This window comes from Leishmania mexicana, chromosome 14 (genome assembly GCF_000234665.1).
Source record: "Leishmania mexicana MHOM/GT/2001/U1103 complete genome, chromosome 14".
Lineage (NCBI taxonomy): Eukaryota > Euglenozoa > Kinetoplastea > Trypanosomatida > Trypanosomatidae > Leishmania > Leishmania mexicana.
In genome coordinates, this window is record NC_018318.1 from 367,085 (window position 1) to 392,655 (window position 25,571).

The 25,571-nt window shown below is 59.9% G+C and overlaps 6 protein-coding genes across 6 annotated transcripts; all 6 read right to left on the reverse strand.

The window, feature by feature from the left end:
• Positions 1 to 2,732: 2,732 nt before the first annotated feature.
• LMXM_14_0940 (conserved hypothetical protein) lies at positions 2,733 to 5,180 on the reverse strand (the record flags this gene model as incomplete). The annotated part of the gene is made up of 1 exon (XM_003873417.1): positions 2,733 to 5,180. One exon carries the CDS (start codon positions 5,178 to 5,180, stop codon positions 2,733 to 2,735), a length of 2,448 nt encoding a protein of 815 aa, XP_003873466.1.
• A 2,184-nt stretch (positions 5,181 to 7,364) lies between these two features.
• Positions 7,365 to 7,871, reverse strand: LMXM_14_0950 (conserved hypothetical protein; the record flags this gene model as incomplete). The annotated part of the gene is made up of 1 exon (XM_003873418.1): positions 7,365 to 7,871. One exon carries the CDS (start codon positions 7,869 to 7,871, stop codon positions 7,365 to 7,367), a length of 507 nt encoding a protein of 168 aa, XP_003873467.1.
• A 1,426-nt stretch (positions 7,872 to 9,297) lies between these two features.
• Positions 9,298 to 12,648, reverse strand: LMXM_14_0960 (RET1; the record flags this gene model as incomplete). The annotated part of the gene is made up of 1 exon (XM_003873419.1): positions 9,298 to 12,648. The coding sequence occupies one exon, from the start codon at positions 12,646 to 12,648 to the stop codon at positions 9,298 to 9,300; it is 3,351 nt and encodes a 1,116-aa protein (XP_003873468.1).
• A 2,124-nt stretch (positions 12,649 to 14,772) lies between these two features.
• On the reverse strand, positions 14,773 to 15,636 carry LMXM_14_0970 (conserved hypothetical protein; the record flags this gene model as incomplete). Its single annotated transcript, XM_003873420.1, has 1 exon — positions 14,773 to 15,636. The coding sequence occupies one exon, from the start codon at positions 15,634 to 15,636 to the stop codon at positions 14,773 to 14,775; it is 864 nt and encodes a 287-aa protein (XP_003873469.1).
• Positions 15,637 to 20,427: 4,791 nt separating this feature from the next.
• LMXM_14_0980 (conserved hypothetical protein) lies at positions 20,428 to 22,338 on the reverse strand (the record flags this gene model as incomplete). The annotated part of the gene is made up of 1 exon (XM_003873421.1): positions 20,428 to 22,338. The coding sequence occupies one exon, from the start codon at positions 22,336 to 22,338 to the stop codon at positions 20,428 to 20,430; it is 1,911 nt and encodes a 636-aa protein (XP_003873470.1).
• A 1,962-nt stretch (positions 22,339 to 24,300) lies between these two features.
• Positions 24,301 to 25,431, reverse strand: LMXM_14_0990 (ADP/ATP mitochondrial carrier-like protein; the record flags this gene model as incomplete). Its single annotated transcript, XM_003873422.1, has 1 exon — positions 24,301 to 25,431. The coding sequence occupies one exon, from the start codon at positions 25,429 to 25,431 to the stop codon at positions 24,301 to 24,303; it is 1,131 nt and encodes a 376-aa protein (XP_003873471.1).
• Positions 25,432 to 25,571: the final 140 nt, after the last annotated feature.

Genomic DNA, 25,571 nt, shown 5'->3' on the forward strand with positions numbered 1-25,571 from the left:
GTTTGGTGGTGGTTAGGGCGGTGGTGGTGGTGGTGGGGTGGCGTTGTCGGCCAGCGCGCGCGCCTGTTGCTGTGTTTCGCCGTGAAATAACAGAGCGGAGTCCCTCGCTGACGATGAGCAGCGGACCGCTAGGCACGGCGAGAGAGAGAGGAGATGAGATGAGAGAAATGCTAGATGAAGAAAGAACGCCCCGGTGCCGATGGCCGGGTGGCGGCGGTGCGGATGGCAGACGGGCGCGTGTGAGAGAAGCGGACTCGCCGAAAGCGGGCAATTCAATAATCACCGTAAAGGAGAAGAAGAAAGAACGCAAAGTCGGGGCGCGGAGGTAGGGAGGGAGGTGAGGAGGGAGGGAAGGGGGAGGGGCGCAGGCGCAGCCAGAAGAATCAAATTACACGCACACACACACGCACGCACACACGTGAAAAAAGGGAAAAAAGACCAAAGGAGCTGAACGACCGGTGTACCGGGGCTGGTTGATGCGCACGTTGTCCCGCGCGTCCTCGTGGCACGAGTAGTATTAGAGCACAGATGATAGCACACACACACACATACATGCATACATACACACATGCGTTCGTGTGTGTATATGTGTGTGCAGGGAAAATGAGGAGAGAATCACGCCGGGGAGGATAAGAATCAAGTCGAGTGCGCAGCGATGTGGATGCCAGGATGCACCGGACGTTGTTGAAGCACCAGAAAGAGAAACAGGAGCGAGGGAGGGAGTGAGACAAGTTGTATGAAGGAGAAGGATGAGTTAGTGTCTCTGCAGCACCCTTCGCCGAGCAGCAGGGAGGGCACATGCTCCTGTGGCGGGGGCGAGAGGGCCTCCGTCGCTTCACGGGCAAACCTCCCTTTCCAGCCCAAGCCTTGATGTTGTTCCCCATAGAAGTAGAGGCGGCCCTGTACACAGCGCGGTGCGGCTATCCGCCCGACAATCACCCCGGCGTAAGAAGGTGGGATGTAGAGATGCAGGCGGGTAGGTGGGGGTGGGAGGGGGAGGGGGACTGTGGCGCGGCTACGCCTGTGGCGACACGGACGCAGAGAAAGGGACGAGCGAGCTCTCGTCCCCTCGCGCGCCATTCGTGGGCATTACCGCCAACCCTCAGCTGCGCATCCGCGGCATTCTTCTCCCGTTTCTGTATTGACGTTTCGTTTTCGCTTACTCCAGTTGCAGCAGTGGAACACACGCATGTCACACGTACACGCATGCGCGTAGTCAAGACAGAGAGAAGGAGAGTGAGGAGGAGGAGGGGAAAACAACGTTAAACTGGAAATCCACGCACACACACACGCACGCATTATACCGGACGAGCCTACAGCGTCCACGTATTCAGAAACGCCCCTACGCACAGAGAGAAAGGGAGGGGAGGAGGGGGAGGGGAGGGTACAGAGCGCAGGGTGAGCAACTGCTACACACGCACACAAAATAGTCGACGAATACATTCGAATTGGGCGGCTCTTAGGAAGGAAAGATAAAACACCGCGGCCACACTCTCAGACACACGCGGTTGCAGCGTGCAGGGGGGAGGAGGAGGAGGAGGGGAACACAGACCCAAGGCACATACGAAGGAAAGGCGAGAGGCTGAGGGTGAAGTCACCGTGATTAGAAAGGTAGTCGCCTCATCAAGTAATTTAGTTAGACACACACAGACAGACAGGCAGGAACAACATTTCGTTTCAACATGTGCATGACTCCCGCAAAAAAAAAGGTTACACGCGCGAGATGACACTCCATCCCGCCCGCCCACCCCTGCCCGCCACAGGCCCCAATCGCGTGTTGCGAAGCAGCGCTGGACACGCATTACAGCAAAATGCTGATCTGGTCATCTTGGGACGGCCCCTTCCCCCAGCGTCACCCACCCACCCCCAGCCCCTCGTCATGCCGGGCGCCGTGTGCTGCATCCCTCTCGGGGTGAGACCGAGACCCCCGGCACCAGTAGGCAGCGATGGCCGCGTGGGGTGCGCTGGAGTCACGCTGACGTTTTGCCCATCACATGGATGGCACAAGCGTGTGCACGGTCACATGTCGCTCCAACGCGGCGCCGCCCCACGGCCCGACCGCCGACCTCAGTGGCGGTAAATCGCACTGAGCCCCCCTCTCCTCACCCTTACGTCATGGGTCCCCAACACGGTCAGCACCAGAAGTGTCGCGGTGGCTGGCATGGCGAAGGGGCTGCTCGGCTTCCGCCCCACAACGAGTGCGGGGCAGTCGAGCCCCGAGATACCACGCATGGAGAGGTGTTTCCCTCCCGCCCCGGCATCCGGGCGCCATGACAACAGTTAAAACATTGCCCCCGCCCCTCCCCCAAAGTGAGGAGAGGGTGAGGGGTGAGGGTGGGCAACAGCGGTGATGCGACGGCAGTAGAGCAAAAGGAAAGGGAGAACAGTGAAAGAGGGGGAGGGAGCACCACCATCACGCTCCTGTCTCCTTGCCCTCTTACTCCACCGCGGCTCTGCTGGTCTTGCCACCGGCAGTTCATGTCCACAAAGGAGGGAGGGAAGGGGGGAGCGCGGCGCTGTGTGGGTGTGGGCGGTGAACGCAGGTAAGAAAAGGCGAGGGAGCCGCTCGGGGAGCTCCTGTGTAGACGCGTCCCGCACAAAAGAAAATAAAAAATAAAAATATTAAGTTTTCACTGCAGACGTAGCGCGACAGTACCCGGCAATATCAAGTTAGACCGTTGTGAGGGCCTCAGCTGCGTCCGCGGCGCGTGCGTGAGCGGCGGCTCCGTGGCTTAGTAGGTCGAGTGCAGGACCTTCAAATATCCTGGCGGCATCCGCGGTGGAGGGGGCGGCATCTGATGCTGCATGGGCATGTGCGCAACGACTGATGAGCGAACCCTGTTTGCAGTCATGGGGTGACCACTGCCCATTGCAGCACTGTCATGCACGTTGCATACCCCCGGTATGGAGTTCATCATCATCGGCTGCGGCACTGTGGTTGACCAGCGGTAGGGATAGTCCTGTGGGACTCCGCCAGAGCCTGTGTGCGGGATGGTGAGACGTCCCGGCGACATGGAGGCCGGCGGCATCTGCGGCCACGCAGCGGGCGGCTGGTGACGCGTGTGAGCCGCGTGCGGGAAGAGGTAGCAGAACCACCACGTCTGGAGGTCGCGCGCCCAACGCACCGCGCTCGGCACGTCCTTCACGGAGTGCGGCAGCGCCGCCGGGGCAGCGCCAGTTGCCTGTGTCTCCGCGGTGTTGGGGGTAGGGAAGAGACGCAGCTCGGCCGGAATGTCGCACGCATCCATGTACTGCTCAATACGGGGGCATCGAACGTGCACCTCAGCGTTTCTGCCACTACCGCTACCGCTGCTGCCAAAGTAGGCAAGCGACGGCTTCAACATGAGCGACAGAGAGATAGAGCCCATAGGCGAGCTGATGGAGCCGGAGTGTAGGTACTGCAGTGGACAGGCAGACGGCAGCTTATCATCCACGGCGTAGCCGCCGTCGCGGGCCTGACGTGCCTCCGTGCTCATGGCAGCCACCGCCGTGGCGGCATCAAAGCTACTTGCGGTGGCGATGTCCACAACGTCGGCCTCGTCGGCAAGCAAGCGCGCGTACCACCGCAGCAGTACTGCGTAGTACCTGTCGAACGCGGAGGACGACGACGCGTCGTTAGCTGCAGCGCCTGCGTGGTCGGGTTGTCTCGGCAACGCCGGTGGTGGCGGTGGCGGTGGTGGGAGGTACTTCATGGACGTGACCGGAGGCAGATCCTCCAGCGCCTTTGGCTTGCGGTTACGACGCACGCGCTTCTTCTTCCTCTGTGCGGCATCTGGTGCAGCGAGAGACCCCTCCTCCTCGTCGCCACCCTTTCCATCCTCGTCGGAGTCCTCGACGTCGTTCTCGCCCTGCGCTTGATACGCCGCTGCGCCACTCCGTGGACGGCTCTCCTTTGGCGCTTGCACAGCGCCACTCTTGCCGTCTGTGGAAGCGGCAGGCATGAGCTGCACTGATGGCAACGGCCGGCCCTGAGCAGCGCCGACCTCGGCCAACGCGTGCGCCGGCACACCTTTCGCTGACGACGCTCCACCGTAGCTCTGCTGAGATGGGAGACGCCTGTCGCTGTAGCCCTGAACTTTGTCGCCGTCTGCCGAGCGCGCGCCTGCGTCGTTGCGGCTGTGCTGGCGTGGATAGAGCGGTGCCGCGGCCGTGTCACTAGAGGCGGGTGTGGATTGGGGTTCTGTGTCGCTCGGCAGGCCCGTCTGCGACGAGCCCAGCGCATAGGCACACGCGCCCCGGTAGCGTGGGGGCGTTGAGAACGGGGATTGAATGGCGCACCGCGGCCGTGCAGGGCTCACCGCTTTATATGGGCGATGAGGCGAGCGAGCAGGGATGGCTAGCTGTCGACGCGGCAAGTCGTCGTCTGCTGCAATGGATGCAGTAAGGCTGGAGCTGCTGCAGCCGTCGGGGGCCGGCTCCATCTCCTCCAACGGCACTGGCGAGACCGAGACCGCGACGGCGGGAAAGGAAGAAAACTGCCGCGTCGCGTCGCAGGCGACACTGCGGGTGCCGCTGGCGTCACCTACGCTGGTGCTGCCGATTGAAATGGTTGTCGACCCTGCTGCTGGCATGGCCGCCGCATGGGACAGATAAATATGAGGGACGCGCTGCTGCTGCTGCTGTGGGGGCACCGGGGAACGAGGCTCGAGGTAGGCGCGATCAAGTTGGTTTATCGCGGTGGGTATGAGCCCCGGCGGTCGGTTCGTCATGATGGCGTAGCCCTCCGAGGCGGCGCGAGCGGCGCCGCTGGAGTTCCTATTGCCCTCTCCCAGAGCGGCGGCGACCGGGGACGACTGCGGGTTGCTGTGGCGCGAGCCGTGCACGTACACCGGCACTACCTGCACCGGCAGTGCCGATGTCATCCACGGCTGCTGCGCCTCTCTAAACCTTGTATCGTGCTGGTTCGGCTCGGTGCGGGGGCCCGCTTCGGCACTGCGGCCATGCGCGGCCGACTGTGGCTGCAGTAGTGTCGTCTCCGGCGTCATGCGCACTCCAATGTACGGGTTGTTGCTGTTCGCGCTGACGGTAACGTTGATGCTGCCGGGGCTCTGGTAGAGATTTGACATCTCGAGCGTGGCGGTGCCTGCGCCGTAAAAGGCACCACTCTGATGGTGGACGGAGTGATGATGATGGGCGCCGTACTGGGTGCCGCGGAACGACGACCCCGATGCGAGCAGCATGGCCAACGGTGCCGTGGCTGTTGCTGGTGAGTTTCTACACGACTGCCCCACGGACGACGGGTCAGAGCGGCCCAAGAAGGAGCCTTCGCGTGAGAAGGACTCCACCGAGTGCTGAGGTGAAAAAACGGCTGCAGGCTGCTGCGGCTGTAGCAGAATGGAGGAGTGGTACGTCATACCAGCAATCGGCCTGGTCAGTGCCCGGCCGCATCGCGAGGTGGATGGCGACAATGATCGGGCGCGACGACTACGTATGATGCAACGGCGCCCTTGCTCGCCAGCGCCACAGTTGCCGTCAATGCTGAGATCTCTAGCACTCCCGTGCTCTACAAGCGGCGTACTTGCTGGCGACTCAGGCATCAGTGGCGACCCCGCAGTGCTGGGAGAGGCGATGTATGGATTATGCCGGTACGAGCGGCCATATGCTGATACCAGCGTCGGGGACGGGGTGCCAGCGCGCCCGGCAGAGCTGCGGGCACCGGAGCAGCAGCAGGAGTGGAACAGCGAGCTACTTTCGCTGCGACTGTGATGTGAGTTGCAGCAGTCATGTGAACCGATCGACTCAGCGCGGGACATCGGCGGGGTCAGGAGGCAGCTGATGTCGCCACTGCGGGATGTGGCGGCAAGTGCAGGGATGCCAGGATGCTCTTCATCATCATTCGCCGCAGGAGAGCGGTATACACGCGCCGCCCCACCTGTGGAAGCAGCAGCAGCTGCTGCTGCGGGTATCGGGCCACCGCGCTTCACTGGACTGCTCCCCACGCCGCTGCCTTGGTCGCTCCTGAGTGTGAGCGCAGCAACACGCTTGGCAGACATCCAGCACAGCAGAGAAGGGTGTGTAGAGCGGAGAAGAGCCAAGGAGCGTTGCGTGTACTCACGCTCAACAACAAAAAAAATCGCTGAGATGAATGCCGCAAGAAACGCCGATGTGCTGTACAATGAGTACAGAAGGAGAAGGGGGTGGAGGAGAGGAGCAGGTATGAGTCCTCCGGCGCACAGGCACACGACCGCACCACCTCCGGGAGAGAGAGGCAGACAGCGAGACAGCGAGGCGGATGGGAACTAAAGCAGGAAGCGGCAGCGAATCAGAGACACACGAGAAAGGCCTCGCTTTGTGCAGGGTGCGATCGAAGGAGAAGGTCGCGAGGCGGCGCAGGAAGCGGACAGAGGCGTGGCGTGGCGGGGCAACAAGGGTAACGCGAGAAGAGCGAGCGAGGGATCGAGTAGAGGTGCGCGTGCGTGTATGTGTGACAAGAAGGTGCGCCTTGTATGCGGCTCAGCGTCGAATTTCCTCCCTCGTTACCCTGCAGTCTTCTTCCGACCGGCCGCCACGAATGGGCTCGTATGTCGCGCCGCGTCACAGGACAGACTGTGACAACCCTGCGCGTGCATTCGGATGAGTTTATGTGTGTGTGTATGGAGTGATGGTGGTGGTGGGTGGGGGAGGAGAGGGGGGAATGGGTGCAGCCCAGGCGTGATGGCGAGGAGTCGGTGTGGGAGCCACACACGGAGGCACAGAAGAAAAGAGGAAGAGCAAGGGAGGAGAGGGGAGTGGAGGATACACATGCGCATCACTGTGTGCGTCTGCGTCTGCGTGGTGTGGGGTGTGTGGTGGTGGTGGGCAGGGGAGGAGGAGGGGGTGGGGGAAGGGGTACACGCCGCTCTTTGACGCCTGCGAGAATCTATGCACGGGTGAGGATGATGGGCACGCAAGAAGGAAGGGCGGAAAGGACCCGCGTAGGAGAGACACCAGTAACGACTGTGGCTGGTGGTGTCGTCTCGAACGCCAGCAGATCTGTCTGAGCTGCTGCGACGCTGCTATCTTCGCTTGTGTGTGTGTGTGTGATAGCCGTGCACGGAATGCTACGGCAAGTGAGAGAGAAAGCGAAGAGGAGCCAGCTAAAACCAAGCCCCAGCACACCCACACACATGTGTATATCTAGATAGACCTATAGATATCGTGCGCGACACTATTTTGGGAGGAGGAGGCGGGAGGTGGCGGAGCGGGCATCCTTAGACCCGGCGAGAGCAGCAAAGACACACCTTTACAGCCCAGACTCCTCGCCCATTCAAGCACCACCAACACATCCGCCCCGCACTCGGGGCCTGGCAACTCTGTGCCCCCTCCCTCGCCACCACAGTCCAGCATACACTCCTCTCCGCATTGGCGACTGCTGTCCCTTCTCGCTACTTGAAGACGTGGTACTCATCCACGCGACCGCGCGGTACCACTGCCGTCTGAAGCGGAATAAACGCCCGCCCTGCTAAGAAGATGCCTTCAGCCTCCGCCTGGTTCAGCCGCCGCGAGGACAGCGCCGTAATCTCGAACAGCGGCACACCGGTGGTGAACTTGTAAGCGAAGTGATGGATGTTGCTCTTACCAGCACCCATACGCGACTCGGGACTCTTTTGCACGACGGGAAACTCCTCGTAGTCCGTGTGCATGGTGAGGGCGAAGGAGCCACGCGGCATGCGGCGCAAGATCGCGAGACGCGCGTTCTCCAGCTGCGACTGCGTCACCATACCAAAGTCTGTCGTGATGAGCCCAAACAAGCCTTTGATGAGGGCAACTTCGTTGTTGATGAAGCGAGGGTCGCCGTACTTTCGATACTGGCGAATGGGCCGCCCGGTCTTGGGGTGCACATAGTGGTACGCCCGCAGCAGCGAGCTGGGTCGCAGAGCAGACGACTGCATCGGTGCGCGCCCACGCAGGCCTGCGGCTATCTGGGAAGGTAAGAGAACTGGGGTAAGCAGCCGCCAGTGGTAGAAAGGCCGCGGCAGCGTGAGGGGAGGCGCGTATGTCTTCCGCGTGTGTGCAACCACACAGAGGACGCGGCCAAGCTGGATGGCCCGGGGCCAGTTGAAAAATAAAAAAACGAACGACGGGGAGAGAGAGGGAGGGGGAGGGGACAAACCGCAAACACGCGTGCGCGCACACGCCAAGGCGTGCCGGCACGTTCACCCAAGGGGATAAAGAAGAGGCGGTGGGCCAAGCAGGCAGATGTGAAAGCGCGCACGCAGACAGAGAAGGGAGCAGGGGAGGGGCAGAGAAGTATGGCGAGGAGAAGGACCGTGCAGCTCCAGTAGCTTCCAAGCACGCAAAGTCTATTGTTGCACACGCGAGCAACGCACGTGTCCAAGCGTGTGATGGAGCAAGAGCCTGGTCAGGCATCCGCGTACACGACAGCCAGAAGGAATGAGGAGCACGGGGCGGGCGAGGGAGGGGGAGAGGGCAGCCGAAAACTTGAAGGCGCCTTCAGCAGCAAGCGGGTCCCCTGTCTTGTGCGCTGTTCCCAGCAGCGACAACGGCACTGATAAACAGTTCTCGCCTTCTTTCCTTTACGGCTTGAGCCAAAGCCAGCTTCAGTCGAACTATCCAGGCAGTGTGACTCCCACCGCAAGCGAGACCATGAGGAGGTCGAGAGACGGAGACAGAGAGAAGAGAAGCGTTAGCGAGCAACGTCTACTGCCTCCGGGATCCGCTCTCACCGTCGCGCACAGCGTAGCAAAGGCTCTATCCAAGCGCCTCTTCGCTTTTTTTTCGCGGGAGGGGGAGAGGTTGTCGTTGTTTCGCCTTCTTCTGTTGATCTTGCGCATTACAGGATATATAGGCAGCGTATGCTTGTGTCCCGTGTGTGTGGCCCGCCTTGGCAGTGGGCTCCCCCTCCGCACCTCAATACCCCCTCAAAACTCACGCTTGCTGAGGGGATGGTGGCGGTGGCGGTGGTCGGAGAGACGGACGACGACGGCGGCACGACAAGCTACGGCAACAGCACGAAACGGCCACGCAGGACCGCGCATCGGCTGTCGCATAGCTGCATCCCTAGTTCAAAACGAACGCAGCATTATGGCTGAGGGCGTGCAACAGCACGCTGCGGACACCTTCGGGTTGCCTCTCGATAAAGGAGTAAGGGGGGGGGGCAGGCAGGCAGGCAGGCAGGCAGAGACCTACACGCCGACAGGAGACGACGCCTCCCTGCGCCGGAAGAGGGCGAGTCAGACAGACGGCGGCGGTAAGCATGCGAAGGAGGAAACATATAGAAGTATCACGGGTGGCCGCCAGCCTGCTCTTTCAACGGCGTGCACGCGCGCGCCTCGGCAGTACCCCAGGCACGCGCTATCAGCGAAACAGCATGCGCAGCGCTCGACGGCCAGCCAAGAGACTTGCTGGCTCAGCCACTATGTGTCGTCGCAGTTGCGTCCCCGTCTGGTGCATCGCCCCTGGCGATTTCTCTGGCACCGCAGAGATGTGTCGCGGCGCACCGGGATGTAGAGAAGGACTCATACCCCCCTGTCCGGGTGCGCCGGATGCAAGTGGGCCCTCGCTCTGCGGTGTCGTGCTTGGGCTGTGTAGGCGGTCGGTCCACCACGCTGACAATGCCGCCCACGGCTTCGCCCATGCGACCCAGCTAGGGGTCAGACAAGAATACCCCTTCGTCATGGCCAGCAGTAGGTCCTCGGGTAGGCGGCGCGGGGGTAAGGCGCCGAGAAACGCCTGATTCATCTGTGTCACCTCTGCACTGGAGATCGGCGCCCGCTCCGTTGAAGACGGTGCTCGCCCACCCTCCGCGGTAGCGGCGGCGACCTCCTCGCCAGTGAACGTCGGCTCCGGTGTGCTTGCCAGCACCACCCCCGGCGGTGCCTTCGCGGCCAAGCGCCGCACGCCGACCTCCCGCCGAGGCAGCACGTACTCTCTGGCGTGCAGCTTCAGCCCGAGTCGGTGCAGTAGCTGATGCTTGTTCCACACCTGTGTCGCCAGCTTCCACTCGGTCGGCGCCTGCGCCAGAAAGACGGCCTCGAGGTCGCTGAGCGTAACACCGGGGAACTCGGCACCGGCAGTGACAGCGGCAGAATGTTGTCTGCGCGCCATGGCGAGCTTGCGGGTCGAGACTGCCATAAGCTTGTACAGCACGCGCACCGGCAGCTCCGTGGGTTCAGCAGAGGTCTTGGGCGCCGCCGTTGCAGGCTCAGTGGCCCCACGAACCGTAGGACCGTTGGTGTCGGTGCTGCCGTACGAGTTCGCGCTAGCCGCGAACACACAGCAGTGCTGCAGATCGTCTTTAAGCAGCGACAGCAGGCCGCGGTAGAGCTCTGTCTGGACGCGCAGCGTCTTGGTGACGCCCATGTGCCGCCCAAGGTTGAGGTTTTCCTCGTACGGATCTTCGATGCAGAAGGAATAGCGTGTCGTCGCGCGGCTGCGGCGGGCTGACATGCTCGCGTTGCTGGCAATCGTCCCCTCGTGCCCTGCTGATGGCCTTGTCTGAGAGGCAGCGGGAGCGGTCCCGCCGTGTACATCGCCGTGTTGGCCCTCCGCCCCGGCGAGGTTGTGCTGATGCTGCCAGCCAGTGACGCCGAAGTGCGGCCCAGGCCCGCTCGCCTGCGCCACGTCCTCCACGTCCCAGCCAAGCGCGGCCTTCGTCGTCACGCCTGGACGGTTCAGCGAGACGACGTGGTTGGCCCAGTCGAACTCGAAAGCGTAATAGTAGAAGAAACCGAGCAGCAACTCACCCGCCTGCGCCTCCATGGCGGCGCGCTCCTCAGGCGTCCAGGCTGGGTCAACCATGGCCGCGTACTGTGGGTCGGCGTCGACGTTGCGCCGCAGAGACGCCGGGATGTCGCGCGCCGGGCACACGTATGGAATGACGCCGCGATGCACGAGGTAGTAGATCCACATGATGTTGATGGCATAGCTTGTCAGATATCCGTTGACCGAGTTGTTGACGCCGCTCGTCTTGGACCAGTCCTTCAGTACCAGAGCACCGGGTCGCGCGCATGGGTGGCTGAGCAGGTAGCGCCGCAGCAGGTGCGAGTTACGGATGCCGAATGCGCGGAAGCTGAGGTCAAAATCCATACCGTACAGCTCAGGCCGGCACTCCTCGTGCAACGGCTGCACCCGTGCTCGCATGCCAGCCGACATAAAGTGCAGCGGGCACGTTGAAGCCTTGACGGCGTTCGTTGTCGTATCAAACGTCATGCAGCACATGTCGCGTGTACGGTTCCACCACACCTGCTGAACAGCCGCCGACCCCACAGCTAGCCGAATGCTTGCCTCAAGGATGGCGCTGTCGGGCGGCCCAGCCGGCAAGTTGAGCGAGTAGCGCACGCTGCGCGCAATGATGAGCTCCGCCTCGAGCTGTGTGTGACCTTTCTCAGTTGGCGCCTCTTGCGCGCTCGACGGCGACGACGACGCGAGTGACTCTGCCGCCGCCAGATCTACCGCCGCCGCGGACTGCCGCGCCTCTTCATGCAGGCGGTGCCGCTGTTCATCAGTCAGTCGAATCGGCAGCGACGCGTGGTGCTTAATAATTGGCACTCGTGCGTGGCTGATCGGCTCCAGGTTGATAAAGGAGAAGCCGGCGCGGCGCAGCAGCTCGGTGATGCTGCGCACCGCGTTCTTCTCTGAGGGTGGCCACGTCCCCGCCTCCAACTCCTCGACGTCCACGACGGTAAAGTCGATGTCAGAGATGCCGTCCCACACCCCAAACGCGACGGAGCTACCAAAGATGAACACCTTCGCCCGCGGGTGCCAGCGCTGCACGACCAGTTCCAGCTGCGCCCTTGCCCGGTGAGCCTCGGCCATCTTCTCCGCCCCCGCATCGCGCTGCACGGCAACGGCGAAGATCCTCTCACCCCATTGCTGGACGACAGACGCCTTGCGCTTCAGAACTTCACCCCACACTGGCACCAGCTTTTCTGCGACACTGCGCAGACGGGTGTAGTCGGTCAACGCGTCGCCGTGCTGCTCGAGTGCGTGCTCCTCGAGGGCCTCGTACGAGGTGGAGACGTAGTGCAAGCACATGTCACACGTAAAGAGACGCGGCGGGTTGTGTTGGGACGCGGACGTGCACGAGGCGGCGGGCGGCAGAGGGTCAGGGCCACCGCTGCTGAGAGCTGAGTCGCCATCAGCCCGCAAAGTATGCCCTGCGGCTGTTGCGCTAGTTGCGCCGGTGTTCCCGCCGCTGTTGCCTTCCTGGTCCTTTAGCATGTCATCTATCACCACGTCACCGTCTGATTCCAGCCCAGACGTGCCCTCCAAAGACGGTGACGCTGAAGCCACGGGCGGTGATGGAGCCTTAAAAGCAATGTCCGGCGCGGCAGACGTAACAGAACCACTGCCAGATATGGTCAGCGCATCCGAATCGCTCTCTGGAATACCGCTGCTGCTGCTACCATGGTGCACCGAGTCGCTGATCAAATTCTCATGCTCCTCCTGACGCGGCTGCTGAGGCGGCCCCGGCAACGATAACGACGACGCTTCTGCTGCGCCAACACAGCCGCGACGACGGTGGATCAGGCGACGCCGCGGTGGAGTCGCAGTGGCCGAAGATGGCACGGCCGAATCCGAGGAAACCGGGCTGCTGGCATTCGCAGTACTAGTCTGCGCCGATGCGCTAGTGCTGCCACCACTGCTGCTGGAGGCGTCGGTACCATCTTTGGTGCCTTGATTGAACAGCAGAGAGTACTTGCTCATGGCGACACTTCTCAGTGAGTGCGGGGGCGTGCCTGGGTGCAAAACGAGCAGGCGCAGCAGGGGGGTCCACGCAAACGTTGGATCGTAGCAGTGAGGCAATGCCAAGAGGGGAAGAAACTACAAAGAAGGACGAGTGGAATAGATGTGAGCAGGTGCAGCGGCAAAATCGCACCAACGACTAGGTATGCGTAGACCTGTGTGCTCGCGCGGGTATCATGCCTCCCTTATTAGGATTACAAAGCCGTCTCTGGCCGCGGTGATGCGCGTGGCTGGCGGAGGTGTCTGTCTCTTCCCTGCTTGAAGGCGACACGAGAGAAGTGCGCCGCCACGCCAGCAACGTCGAAAGTCGGCGCTGCGGTGAGGGCCAAAGGCCACAACACAGAGGAAACGAAAAACTACGAAGGAAGTATCAGAGAGTCTGTGCGCGAGCGCAGCACCTGAAAACGACGACGCGAGAACGAAAACGTTCCGTGCAGCTGTGCACACACACACACATACATACACACACGTCGAACACGCCCGTTCAAGCGCGCAGGCAGTGACTGGGTGTGGTGGTGATGTTTGTGTTAGAGAGAGAGTGGGGGCCGGAAGGGGAGGGGGGAGGGTGCTGGGAGAGAAGGTCAGGTGAGGATCTATTTCATTCGGTGGAAAGGTGTCAGCAGACATACACACGCACATCTAGTGGTCGTTGTCCAGTGCTCCACAAGAAACATGCACACGCGCGGGTGACCTTCGACACGTTGCACAAGCCCACAGTGCAGGTGACCGACCAGATCACCTGCAGCCCAATGTAAGGTACCGCATCCCACGAGACAAGCCTACACGCTTACCGCACAGACGCTTACAGATGCCACACACAAAGACGGTGACTGAGCCACGGGTAACTATCACCAGAACGCGAGTTTGTGAAGTCCGTGAGATGGGGCGTATGCATGCATGTGTGTGTGTGTGTGTGTGCGCATGTGTGCACCGTGCAGGAGCACGTTAGAATTCTGTTGCGGTACCCACGCACTAAGGAACATCGCCGAAGTATCACCTGCGACAAGCGGCGCCATCATCCGCGCATATCGCGCAGCAAAGAGCGACCCACAGACACGCACGCACACGACATGCACACACCCTTCGAAAAATCCCCTCCCCTCCCCCCTGTTGCAGCGGCTGTGCGATCTGTGGCATTAAATCGCCAAAGACGGAGAGACGAGCGAATGAAGGGGCAGAATAACGAACGAGAAGAACGGCTCAAGATGCCCGTCCAGAGTCGAGCCTTGTCGGCCGCAACGACGGTGGCGAACGGAAGCAATAGCAAAAGAGGTGCTTCTCGCATGGCGACGTGGCACACGCCCACGCCCACACACACACATGCATGCATGCGTGCGTGTATGCGTCGCAGTGCAACCACACGCAGAGACGCTTCTTCGGGCGAGCAAGGAAAAATACTTCGAACAAATAACTCCATGAAATTTGTGAGTGCGAACGTGTGTGTGCAGTAGAGGGATGAGCCGCTGCACACTTCCCTGCATCGACAGGTATTGAGAGTCAGCGGGGCGGGGGTGAGGAGAGGAGGTGGGGGAGGGGAAGGGGTGGGGCGGAGCAAGGATGCAGCCACGCACCCGCACAACAACAACCGCTGGAGACGAAGGGAGCAGCACCATCATGCGTGAGTAGGAGAGCACACGTGTTCGCATCTGGTGCTTGTGCGAGTGTCTCCGCGTGCCTTTACAAGACAGAGAGGCGGGGGGAGAGGGGCATCGAGGGCAAGTGAGCCTTCCTTTAACGGAGGCTAAAGGATGCAGGCCACGCGCGGGAACCGAAAATCATGAGACGGAACGAAGACATACGGGACGACCCAGACCCAGACCCAGAGCCAGAGAGCACGCGCACAGCCAGATGTAGGCGTGCAGAAACAGAAAAATGGGGTGGGGGTTAAAGGAAGAGAGATGGATGTGTCGAAATGGGGTGGTGGTGGTGGAGCCAAGTAAGAAACATCAACAACGGTAAAGGGAGAAGGCAAGCGCATGACATCGAGTTACGCGGCTACGATAAGATCCTTCGAGCGCGCAGGCAATACGAGTGGAGAAGGAGAATCGAAAGGTGTTTGTGAGGAGGGAGGAGGAGGACAAGGCATTACAGCTTGCTCTCAGAAACGTTGATGGAGTGCATGACGACATCTGCGTGTGACATCGTCGTATCTATCAAGTCGCCGTTGATGGTGTCGCTGCCGCTTGCGCGCACCATTGCCTCCTTGCGAGAGATGCCCCAGGCCTTCATGTGACGCTGGCAGAGACGCTCCGTGCACACGTCACGGTCGCACGCCAGGAAGAGCTTCACATCAAACATGTCGTTCACCGCAGCCCACTCCGGGGTGCCACGATAGAGAACGTAGTTGCCCTCCACAATGATGACCCCGGCGGAGCCGGGGATGCGAATGCTGCGCTCCTGAGGGTCGCCGACGGCGTGGTCAAAAGACGGAACTAAGACGTCGTCGTAGAGGCCGCGCTCATTCGGCGTTCGGATAGTGACGAGGCCGTCGCGCAACTTGCTCGGGTTGAATGTCCACTCCGCGCCGCGGCGCTTCACTGCCTCTTGCGCGTTCGGCATGGCCAGCAACTCCTTGCGATAGAAGTGGTAGCCGTCCATCGGCATCACGCACACCTCTACACCACGGCCGCTGCCCGCGCCTGCACGGTCGTCGCTGGCGTTGCTGTTCATCTCTGCGTCATTGATGTCAACCTTCCGGAACGGTGCCATGGGATCAGGTTGGTCGCTCAGCGCCTCTCGAACAGCATCTGCCAGCAGCGCAACCATGGTTGACTTGCCACTACCAGGGCGGCCCGCCACTGCGACGAGCACGCGGGGCACGCACGCCTCACGAATCATCGGGTTCGTGTGACGAAGATTCTGCTGCTGACGTTCGTAGACGGAGACGATGCGCTGCACCGCGCACGCAAGCTCCTCGTTGCTTACCAACTTGCCATGAAGTGCACTCATGATGGCCGGGTGACCGGGGAAGAGGATGCTCGCGCGAATCTACCTGTGGGAGCGGGCGAGAGTGCTCCGTTGTGTGGCGAAGGAGACCGGAGAAGACAAGCGGTTTGTCCTTGCCTTTGTATCCTGGGATGCGTGTTCGTTTTCTACGTCGCGTGCGTGGTGTGTTGGCCGCATGTTCATGCCAGTGAGCAACACGCCGGGACGGCGCAGGGCGGACGACCATACCACCAAAATAATAAACAACAAACATGTGCGTGAATAAAAATATGGCGAGGAGAAGAGAGAGTGCCACCACGGGAAGTAGGTAAGGTAACGCAATAGGGCCGCAGCATCGCGCGGATGCACACACACACACACACAATGTATGTGTGTATATATATACGTGTGTGTGTGTGTGTGAAATATATATGCGGATGCCCGTGCTGCGCTTCTCCGCAGACGCACAGGCGCTGATGGAGCTCTGTACGCTTCTGGTCAGGCAAGGCTCTCTCTCCTTTTCTCTCCCTCCCCCTTTCTGCGCCGTCACCGTCTTCTGAGGCGAGAGAGAAAGACACGCACATATGCGTGACCAAGAGCCCCTCCTCTACACCCCCAACAAGCTCCCCGTAGCTGAATGGGGCATGTGTGGTAAGCGGGGCGGTGACATTTTTCCCTTTTATTTTTCGACACGCGGTTGGATGGCGACGGTGTATACCACCGCCCGCCTTTATCGCCTTCCCCTCTTCGCCCGCCACCGTCGTTTCCCTTCGTGCATTGTTTTCTGCACTCGCTCAGGATGGGGGGGGGGGGCAGAGCCGAGTCTCCGTCCCCCACCCCCTCTCTCGTGACTCTTCTACATTGCCTTCTTGTTTCGGGGGTTGAATGGGAGGCTGCGCATCGCCGGTCGCTGCCGTTCGCGGTGCTTTTCGGATCGCCTTCCTGCGCCAGGACCTTAGAGGCTGCGTGATAGAGAAGGCAAGAGACACACAGAGGCCGTGCAGAGACCTCACAGGCACCCACCCACACACACGCATAGACACCCAGACACACACACACACACGCGGAGAGGAAAGGGCGAAGCATGCAACTCGAGCGTGTGAAGAGTTCGAAAACCAAAACGCAACGAGAGACAAAGACGGCGAGTTGACGGAGGAGGTGACACAGACACATGGCGGCAAGCGAGAGCCGACACACACACACACAAAGCGAAGCAAGCGCACGCATACGCGCACCTGCACAACATGCTTAGGGGTAAAAAGCGCAACAAAAAAACCTTAACCCTTATTCACCCATGCTGCTGCTGCCGCCGCCCACCCACCGCCTCGCCTTCCCCTCTCCGAGCCAACATGCACGCAGGGCCTCTCGCACACACGGACATGCAGACACACATTCCCAAGTGCTTGTGCGCTGAAGCGTATGGCGTGCGCCGTTCACGCTGGAGGAGCTCGCGTGGGCAAGAAAGTGATGGCCCGAAGAGAACGCAACGTGGGAAGTCCAAGGGAGGGGGGAGGGAGAGGTCGCGGTTGTCATTTGACGCTGGCGGGTCTTCTCGTGCGCTGCAATCAACAACAGAGCTTCCCTCGATCCCTTACTGTTTTATGGGAAGAGATTTCCATTGTCTCCCAGGGTGGTGGTGGTGGTGAAAACATCGGAGTCGGAGCAAAGGGCTAAGAGAGCGTTTGTACAATGGAGGAAAAAGAGGGGGAGGCGGGAGGCGGGGAGTTGGTGTGCTGTGTGTAGTGTGTACAGGATACGAGTGCGAGACAAAGACAGCCCACGGCACACACACCCGCGCATTATTCGTCGCGGGTAAAGCGGAAGAGAAACGACAATAAATCAATAAGACGAAAGAAAAAAAAACGCGCCAGAGAGTTAAGAAACGGAAGCGCGGGAGGAGAGCCCACACACGCACACACACACATGCTCAGACAACGAAGCGGAAAGAAATTTCCGTCAGTGCATACGGCAAGCAACACACCAAAGGTAAGACACCCACCCACCCACACACACACACACACACACACACACACACGGAAAAGAAAAAAGCATGGGCTCGCCACGAAGAGGGGAGGAGGAGGAGAGGGGGAGGGGGGAGACAAGCCGAAAAGAGAGGAAGCGACGTCGCCCACTGATACCCCACTCCCCACGCGATAATCGTCCATAAGCCTTGCTCGGCATGCTGCTGCTGATGCTGCTCATGTGTCTCGCCGTCCATCCGTTCGCTTCTTTCTTTTTTATTTTGTTTTATGGCCTTCGGCACCCCACCCTTCTCCGGTTCGCGCCGTCATCACAGGCGTATGTTAACGGCGCGGGCTCACTGACAAAGACGAGGAGGGCGAGTGGTGGTGATGGCGGCAGACATGCCCAGCGACGTACGGGGAGAGAGAGAAGCCAAAGTGGCAGCTCCACGCCGGCGCAGGGAGGAGGCGGATCAACGAGAGATGCGCGTTCATCGCAAGATGCCACACCATATATATATATATATATAGGCGAAAGGGAAGGAAAGGATGGATAGCGAGCATGTTGTATACACACACGCACCAACACCATGTGGCCGTGGTGGGAAACAGGCGTAGAATCGCACAGGAGAGAAACAGGAGAGAGCGCGCGCGCGCAGAGGAAGATACAGCGACGAATTAGGGGAAGGGGGAGGGGAAACAACATCAAAGGAAAAACAGGAAAGGCAGCGTGCGCAGGCCTTACGAGTGGAGGGAGGGGAGAGCGGGACGCCTAGGAAGGGCGTCGTCCACCGTAGAGGCGGCGCTGCTGCTGCTAGCGACACACTGAGCACCCGTCTTTAAAAAGAAGAAAATAATAAGAAAACAAAGAGTCGCCGAATCGGGAGGAAGAGGGGGGAGATAAGCAACAGGGGTGGCAGTACAGCAGACACCCGGAAATAATGGAGAGCAATACGAGGAGTAGGAAAGACATACAGAGGTGCGAGCACCACTGGGGGAAGTTTGGGTGAGGAGGGTGGGGTGGGGCGTGGCAGTACCCGTCCAAAGAGGATCTACACCACCACCACCACCTTCCATTGACCCTCCTCCCCTGCATGCGGTTTCTTGGTGCCTCCCCACGCCACATCTCTCTACCTGTCGCCTTCGCTCCCATCTCCACATGCTTACAAATGAATAAAAAACTTTGAGGGGAGAATACCGCGTATCCCTGCGTCCTTTACGCCGCCTCCTCGCACACACATACACACACTCGCCTCGTGTACCCGCGCTGCCCCACCGATTCCTTCATGCCCTCCCCCCTCTCCAGCAACCACCAAGGGCAACCTCCCCCGCACGCACACATTACGCCATCATGCCTCTCATGTGCTCTCCTTCTCATCATCCCCTCCCCCATCGCCTCTGACGTCAGCCTCTCATCCACGAGACACGCTTTTTTTCTTTGAGAAGCATTCACGTGGAGACGAAGCCCAGGCGGCACAGCGAGCAAAACGCGTCTGCCACGTGGATATGGGCCTGTGTCTGCGCCTCTGGCTCCGTAGGTTCGTGTGTGTGTGTGTGTGTGTTTGGGGGAGGGAGGGGAGGCCAATGTGGTTACGCCCTCTTGTTGCATAAAAGTACACACGGGTCGGGAGTGGACGCCAAGACAAGACTAGAAAGGAGAGAAAAAGGATCGAGGCAGCGCACGTGTTTTGCGTCCGTACACCGTTGTCTGTGTTCGCGTTGACATCCGTGTATGCAAGCGTGCGTATCGCACCGGTGCTCCACAACGAGGTAAAACATACGTCAACAAAATCGGAAAGAGATGGAGGTGCAGGCCCGGTGGTCAGCCATGTGCAGCACAACACCGCCAAGGCAGAGGAGGAGGGGAGGTGGACAAGGGGAGAACGGTGCCACCCAGACGAGAACAGGAGTGAGCAATAGAAGACATGGACCAGAAAGGCAAAACGTGAAACCGAGGAGACACACACACACACAAACGCAAACGCAAACGCCTTAGAGACGACCTCCCTGGAGCAAGAGCTGCAGTGGCCCCTCACACCACCACCAACGGCATTGTGCCGGAGAAAAAGTAACTAGGTGGCCGAAGGGGACAAGAGAATGAGCAGTGAGAGGCATCTCGACAACAGGCACATGCACACACAAAGACAAACATTTCAATGCCCCGTCCCCTTTATACTCGGCTCAGTCGAGAACAGCTAGAGAGGATGGGGGAGAGAAAATATGAAGTCGGAGAAAGTGATAGACAGAGGCGTGGGCATAGATACGCGTCCTCCATGTAAGGCTCGGTGAAGGACAAGGGAGAAACGACAGCGAGAAGCGGGGTGATACGCACCCACAAAGACGAATTCAAGCACACACAGACACAAAAAAAAACGAAGACAAACTCGATAAAGTCAAACGACGTCAACCAACAGGAATACATGCGTATACATACACATATACACACACATATACATATACCCACACATACTTTAGAGCAAAAGGGATTCACAACGTGTTTTATTTTTGTTTTGTTCCTCCCCACCTCTCCCTCTCTCCCCTGCCCTGCCCTTCCTTTTGTTTCTTGGTGATGATGCGCGGAGACACAGAGGGCAGGCGAAGGCGAAGGAGAAGGAGGAGGGGGGGGGTATCGATGCATGCATCGATTATCTGGGTCCTTTCTTTGCTAGCTTCACTTTCATTCGTACACCCATCCCATCCCATCCCATCCCCCCTCTGCCTTTGCCTTTGTGTGTTTCTGTCATCTCGCTTCACGAGAAAGGACGATGCGTGTGAGGGCGTCCAGGGAGCGAGTGAACGAAGGAGGCGCACGGGAGGAGGAGGAGGAGGAGGGGGGGGGAGGGGGCGAAGATGTTCATAGCTGGTGTCGGTGCTCCCGCTGCCTGTCGTCCTCGATCTGGCCGGTGAGGGGGAGGAACACGTCATGATCTTTGACGAGGTTGCTGCTCGCCGACGGCTGGCGCTGGTCTGCCGACGCGCCGTCAGGGCAGTGGAAGTGCTGGCTGGCGTTCTCAGCCATGGTGGAATCCACCCCCGCTATGATGGCATCGGTGGCTGCGGCCCCACTCAAGGAGCTTCCGCTGGTGCGTTCCTCCTTCGGCTTCCCCGCCGTTCGGTGGCCCTTCAAGACCGATTTACCGCCTCGCACGAGACCTAGCGACGCCACAACCGCCATGAACATGACGTACATCGCGCTGATCTGCTGCACGTTGTTCGCGTACTCGGCCATCGTGTCGAGGGAGTGCTCCTTTCCCGGAGGCAGTGCTGCAATCATGTCCGCCACCAGGTTCGCTGCGATGGGCCCCATGGAGGCCTGCGCCGAGGCTTTGCCAAGGTACCCCACACATACCAGCAACTTCTCCTTCCACGGCATACCACTGCCAATCTGAATCAAGAAGGTGACGGTGAACCGCACAGCCGTGCTGCACAGCATGCAGATGATTGCCCTCGGGAAGAAGATTTTGTTGAAGATCGCCTTGACGTTGATCTTGGCCCCCATCGTGGCAAACAGGATCGGCATCATCACCTGATCCCAGGACAGGGCGAGCCACGTCGCCATGTACTTCTTGTGGTCCTCGTGCTCCATCTTGCCTGTCCTTGACCACATGTGCGCGACTGTGGCGGAAAAAAAGACGCACATGACACAGCCGCCTCCGGCGAGGTTCACCTTGTAGCCAAAGAACACCATCGCATAGCACTCGAAGAGAAAGATAACGAAGGCGAAGTCCATGCAGCTGTTCAGGTGCGCACGGGTGTACTTGCCATTCGGCAGTCGGTGCGCCTCCTGCTTGATGAGCTCCACAAGGTAGAAGAAAAGAATGCCAAGACCAATGCCAATGACGATGCCGCCAAGGAACTGCGCAGGGCCCAGCATGATTGCGACGGCCAGCTTCTGATCATGAAAGATCAGCCCAAGAATGAAGTTGGCGCACCACACGCCGATCACAATCTCAATACCAACTGCCGAGAGCATGAGCGACAAGGGGCCGACACCGCAGCCGTAGCCCATGTCCTGCAGGTACAAGCTACCTGGCACGACGACGGCCGGCGACACGATGCTGCACAGCATGCCTTGCAGGAACGCCCAGTTGTAGTTGTTGTTGTAGTCGAAGATCTTGTTCGCAATGAGGCTGTGCGAGACGCCCTCGAACACGAACGGCATCGTTGCCAGCAGTGCTGTCTGCTTCCAGTGTGGAATGATGTCCTTGATGGCGAGCTTGTAGCCGGCACGGGCGAGAATCACCGTGAGCCCGAGCTTCGAGGAGATGTCGAACACCTCCTTCACGATGCCGTGCGTCAGGTACTTGAGCGTCGGGATGTTGTTCCACATGATGCCCACCCACAGAACACCAACGAGGGGCGGTAGCTGTAGGATACGGCATATGAGGCCGCCAACGATAGCGGACACGATCACGAGCACCAACGGATCCCAGACGTAGCCGCCCGGCTCCACGAGCCAGCGGGGGAGCATGTTCCAGAGCAGGAACCAAATCAGTACCACAAAGCACACGCGAATGAAGATGTTCAACGCGCGGATCGACAGCCGGCGGCCGCCAATCGCGACGATGAGCCCCTCCTTCCAACACCAGCGCAGCTCCCAGTGCTTCTCGCCCTCGCCGCACTCGCGGATCGACGGCAGGAACCAGTTGCTGCCTGTATAAGGCAGGAGCGAATACAAGTCGCGGTTTGCCATGGTATGCGTGACGTCGGCGATGTACACGAGGTCCTCTTCGTTCAGATGGTGGATCTCGTGCGCCAGCGGCATCAAGTGCGGCGGCAGCTCCTTGAAGTATGTCTGGTTCACGAAGGAGTCCGAGTAGCAGAAAGAGGAGTTGAGGCCCCCGGCGCGTGAGGGGTGGTGGTGATCGTGCTCCGCGTTCTCTGGTGTCTGGGGCTGTGAGTCGACGCTGAAGTTAGAGGTAGACCGAGCTGCGGCCAGGCCATGGTGGCTGTCCTTGGAGGCGTTCGACTTCACATCGTCGACGCCGAAAGGACCGTGGCAGGGCAACGGGGTGAAGGATTGGTAGCTGCTGCCGGCGGACTGCCCCAAGAGGACGGTCCCGGCGGGGCCTGCACTTTTCCGCACCAACAGGTGGGGCACCATCACCTCGCTATTGTGCGACTTCCCATATAGGGCGGTGCTGCGCGAGTCTGCGAAGACGGATTCCCTGCCGCCGCTCGCGTCGGGGTGAGAGAGTTGGTGAAAAGATGACCCAGCGGAGCTGCCGGAGTTACTGGCTGCACCGTATTCGTACTGCGGCTGCGATCGTGCCGCAAGGGCCTCAGTGTTGTTGAGCGAGGACATGTGTATATTGGTTTCGACAGGTTGCTGCGGCAGAGGGTGCAGTTCAACGTCCCCAATCAGGCCATCGGTGTTGCCCTTGCCGTCACCGCGACGGTCTCGATCAGATACACCGTGCTGATGTTGCTGCTGCGGCTGGTGCTGTGCGTGGCTGTTGGGTCTGTCACTCATCTAGCGTCGAATCGGGTAGGCAAAAAAAAAGCACAAGACAAGCTTGCGTTTGGGAAGCGGTGCTCGTGCAATGTGAGAAAGGGGCACGTGTGTGTGTGTGTGTGTGCAGGGGAAGCAGCAAACAGGGTTACAAGGAAGCAAATCGTAGCGCAAGGGAAGACAACGACGAAACAAAGCGAGCTCGACGTATGCGACGGACTGACGCAACGTCTCCCTAAGCAACAGCAACAAAAAAAAACAAAAAACAAAGATGCGAGAGCAAGCGTCGAGAGTACAGGAGAGAGGGAAGGGGGTGGTGGTGGTGGTGGGGGTCGTACTCAACCGTGCAATGATCGACCCGGGGTGGGGGGCGGGGGAGCAGGCCTTGTTGGCGCCAGGGAGATATGGGAGGTAACACGGTGCATCAGGAATGCAAACGTGCCCGCTAGCGTCTGGTGACGTACATTCACTCAGCACCTCACTTGAAAACCGCCTTCGCCGGAGAGAGGGAGGCCCTCCGAGTTGGGATTGATGGGCACTGTTCCAGCTTTACACGCGGCAAGCTGGTTAGGAGGGAGGGAGGGGTGGTGGGAAGGGACGGGCTGACCGATGCGAGAATATTGTCGAAACATCTTTGTTTTGGTTTCCGTTCAAGAAAGCACATCTGCTGGCACGTGTTAATGTTTTAATCGTGTTTCTTACCTTCTTCTGGAGGTGGGGTCGAGGCGACGGGGTGAGCGAGTGGAGCGACAAGAGGAGGAGATGAAAAAGGGTGTGAGAGGGGCGAGAGGCGGGAAGGATGGGGGAGGGAGGGCAGGAAGCCCGTCCTCGCGCGCACACACACATACACACACACCGCTCTCGGTGTTCGCAAGAAACAAAGATAGGGGTAGAAAAAAGAAAAGTGAGCGTGTGAAACCAACAACGGCGATACGCACACACACATAAATAAATGCATGCACATATACATACACATATACATACATATGTATACATATACATTTATGTACACATTTATGTGTATACATCGGTGTATACTCGCGCGCACACAACGGGAACAACAACCAAGTGGGCCTTGATGGCACCCATGCGACAGAGAACTGCGAAGCTGGTGTACCGCGAGATGCGACGCCCGTACCCGCCAAACGCCAGGTAGCACGTAAACATCTTCTTGACAAAAAACGGCAGCGCAGCCAGTGCACAACGCACATGCGCATAGAAGAAAAAGGGTCAGGGATGACCTTACCTTGTTCCTCCTCTTCCAGCAGGCGTACATCAAGCGTCTGCGGAATCCGTAAGCATGACGAACACCGTGCGTATTGCAATGCTAGCGACGCTCACCATGAGCCGGAAGCGCAGCCCCGACCACAGCGCCGTCACGCCTTCTTCTCGCACAATTGTCCTGGCGCAGTCCATAACGCCGGCGTAGCGCCGCTCATCCTTCTCGTCTGAAGCCGTCAGAACGAGACGGCGACTCACCACCTCCAGCGGCTGCGTGAGTACGTCGGCCACAATCGCCAACCCGCGAGCCACCGCGTACGGGTACGCCATCTGCACACGCTCACTCAACATGACGGAGGCGATAAGGTACAGACCACGGTAAGTGCACACGGTCAGCGGCTCGACGGCGGCGCCGCGGTAGAACCCGCCCCAACCCTTGCGACGGTAGATTTGGCGAGCTGTTTCCGTGGCTGTTGTGTAGCGGTACGCCTCCTCCTGCAGCGGCGAGACCGGCTCCGCCTCCTCTGCATCTGCTTTTTCATTCACGCCGCTCTTCGCCGCCGCTGCCTCGCCGCCCGCGCAAACAGCACCGGTAGGACCACCGGCTGGAGCGACAATGTCCGCCATGTAGTTGGTCATGATGGTCTTGCGGATGGCATTGTACGGGGTGGCCACCCACACCGCCGCACTCGTGGCCGCCATCGACAGCGCCACGATGACAGAGGTGCTCATCTGATCCGCCATGCGGGCCGGAATCAGCCGCTGCAGGCACACAAACACCGCATTGGTGGCGAACGAGTCCACGAACCCGCTTGGCAGCGTCAGCACCGCATCTGCCATAACACCGCGGAGAAAACCGCCAAGACCCTCCTTGCGCCACAGGCGGCTGTACAGCTGCCCAACGCCACGGAAGCCACCAGCGGGCAGGCGGCCCTGACGCACGAGTTCGCCCTCGACCGCGGTCAGCACCATCACGCGGTCAATAGGGGCCGCCATAGATCGCTGAAAAAGATCAAAGACGGCGCGGATGAGCATGTCCAGCGCCATATCCGTGGCAGTCAGCTGGAACGCTTGACCGCCGCCGTACTGGCCATACGGGGTGTCACTACTTGTCCTGCCCGCCTGAGGAGCCTGGTACTGCTGCTCCTGGTGGGCAGCCGGGGGAGAGGCGGCGTGGGCGGACATGCTTCCCCGTACGCTACACTGCGCAGCACGCGTGCTGTAGTAGATATAAAAAGAAAAGGAGAACAAAAGGCGATGTGTGCTTGTGATGGGGAGGGGTGATGGGCACCGCAAGATTAGGTCCACCTGACTCGGTCTACCTC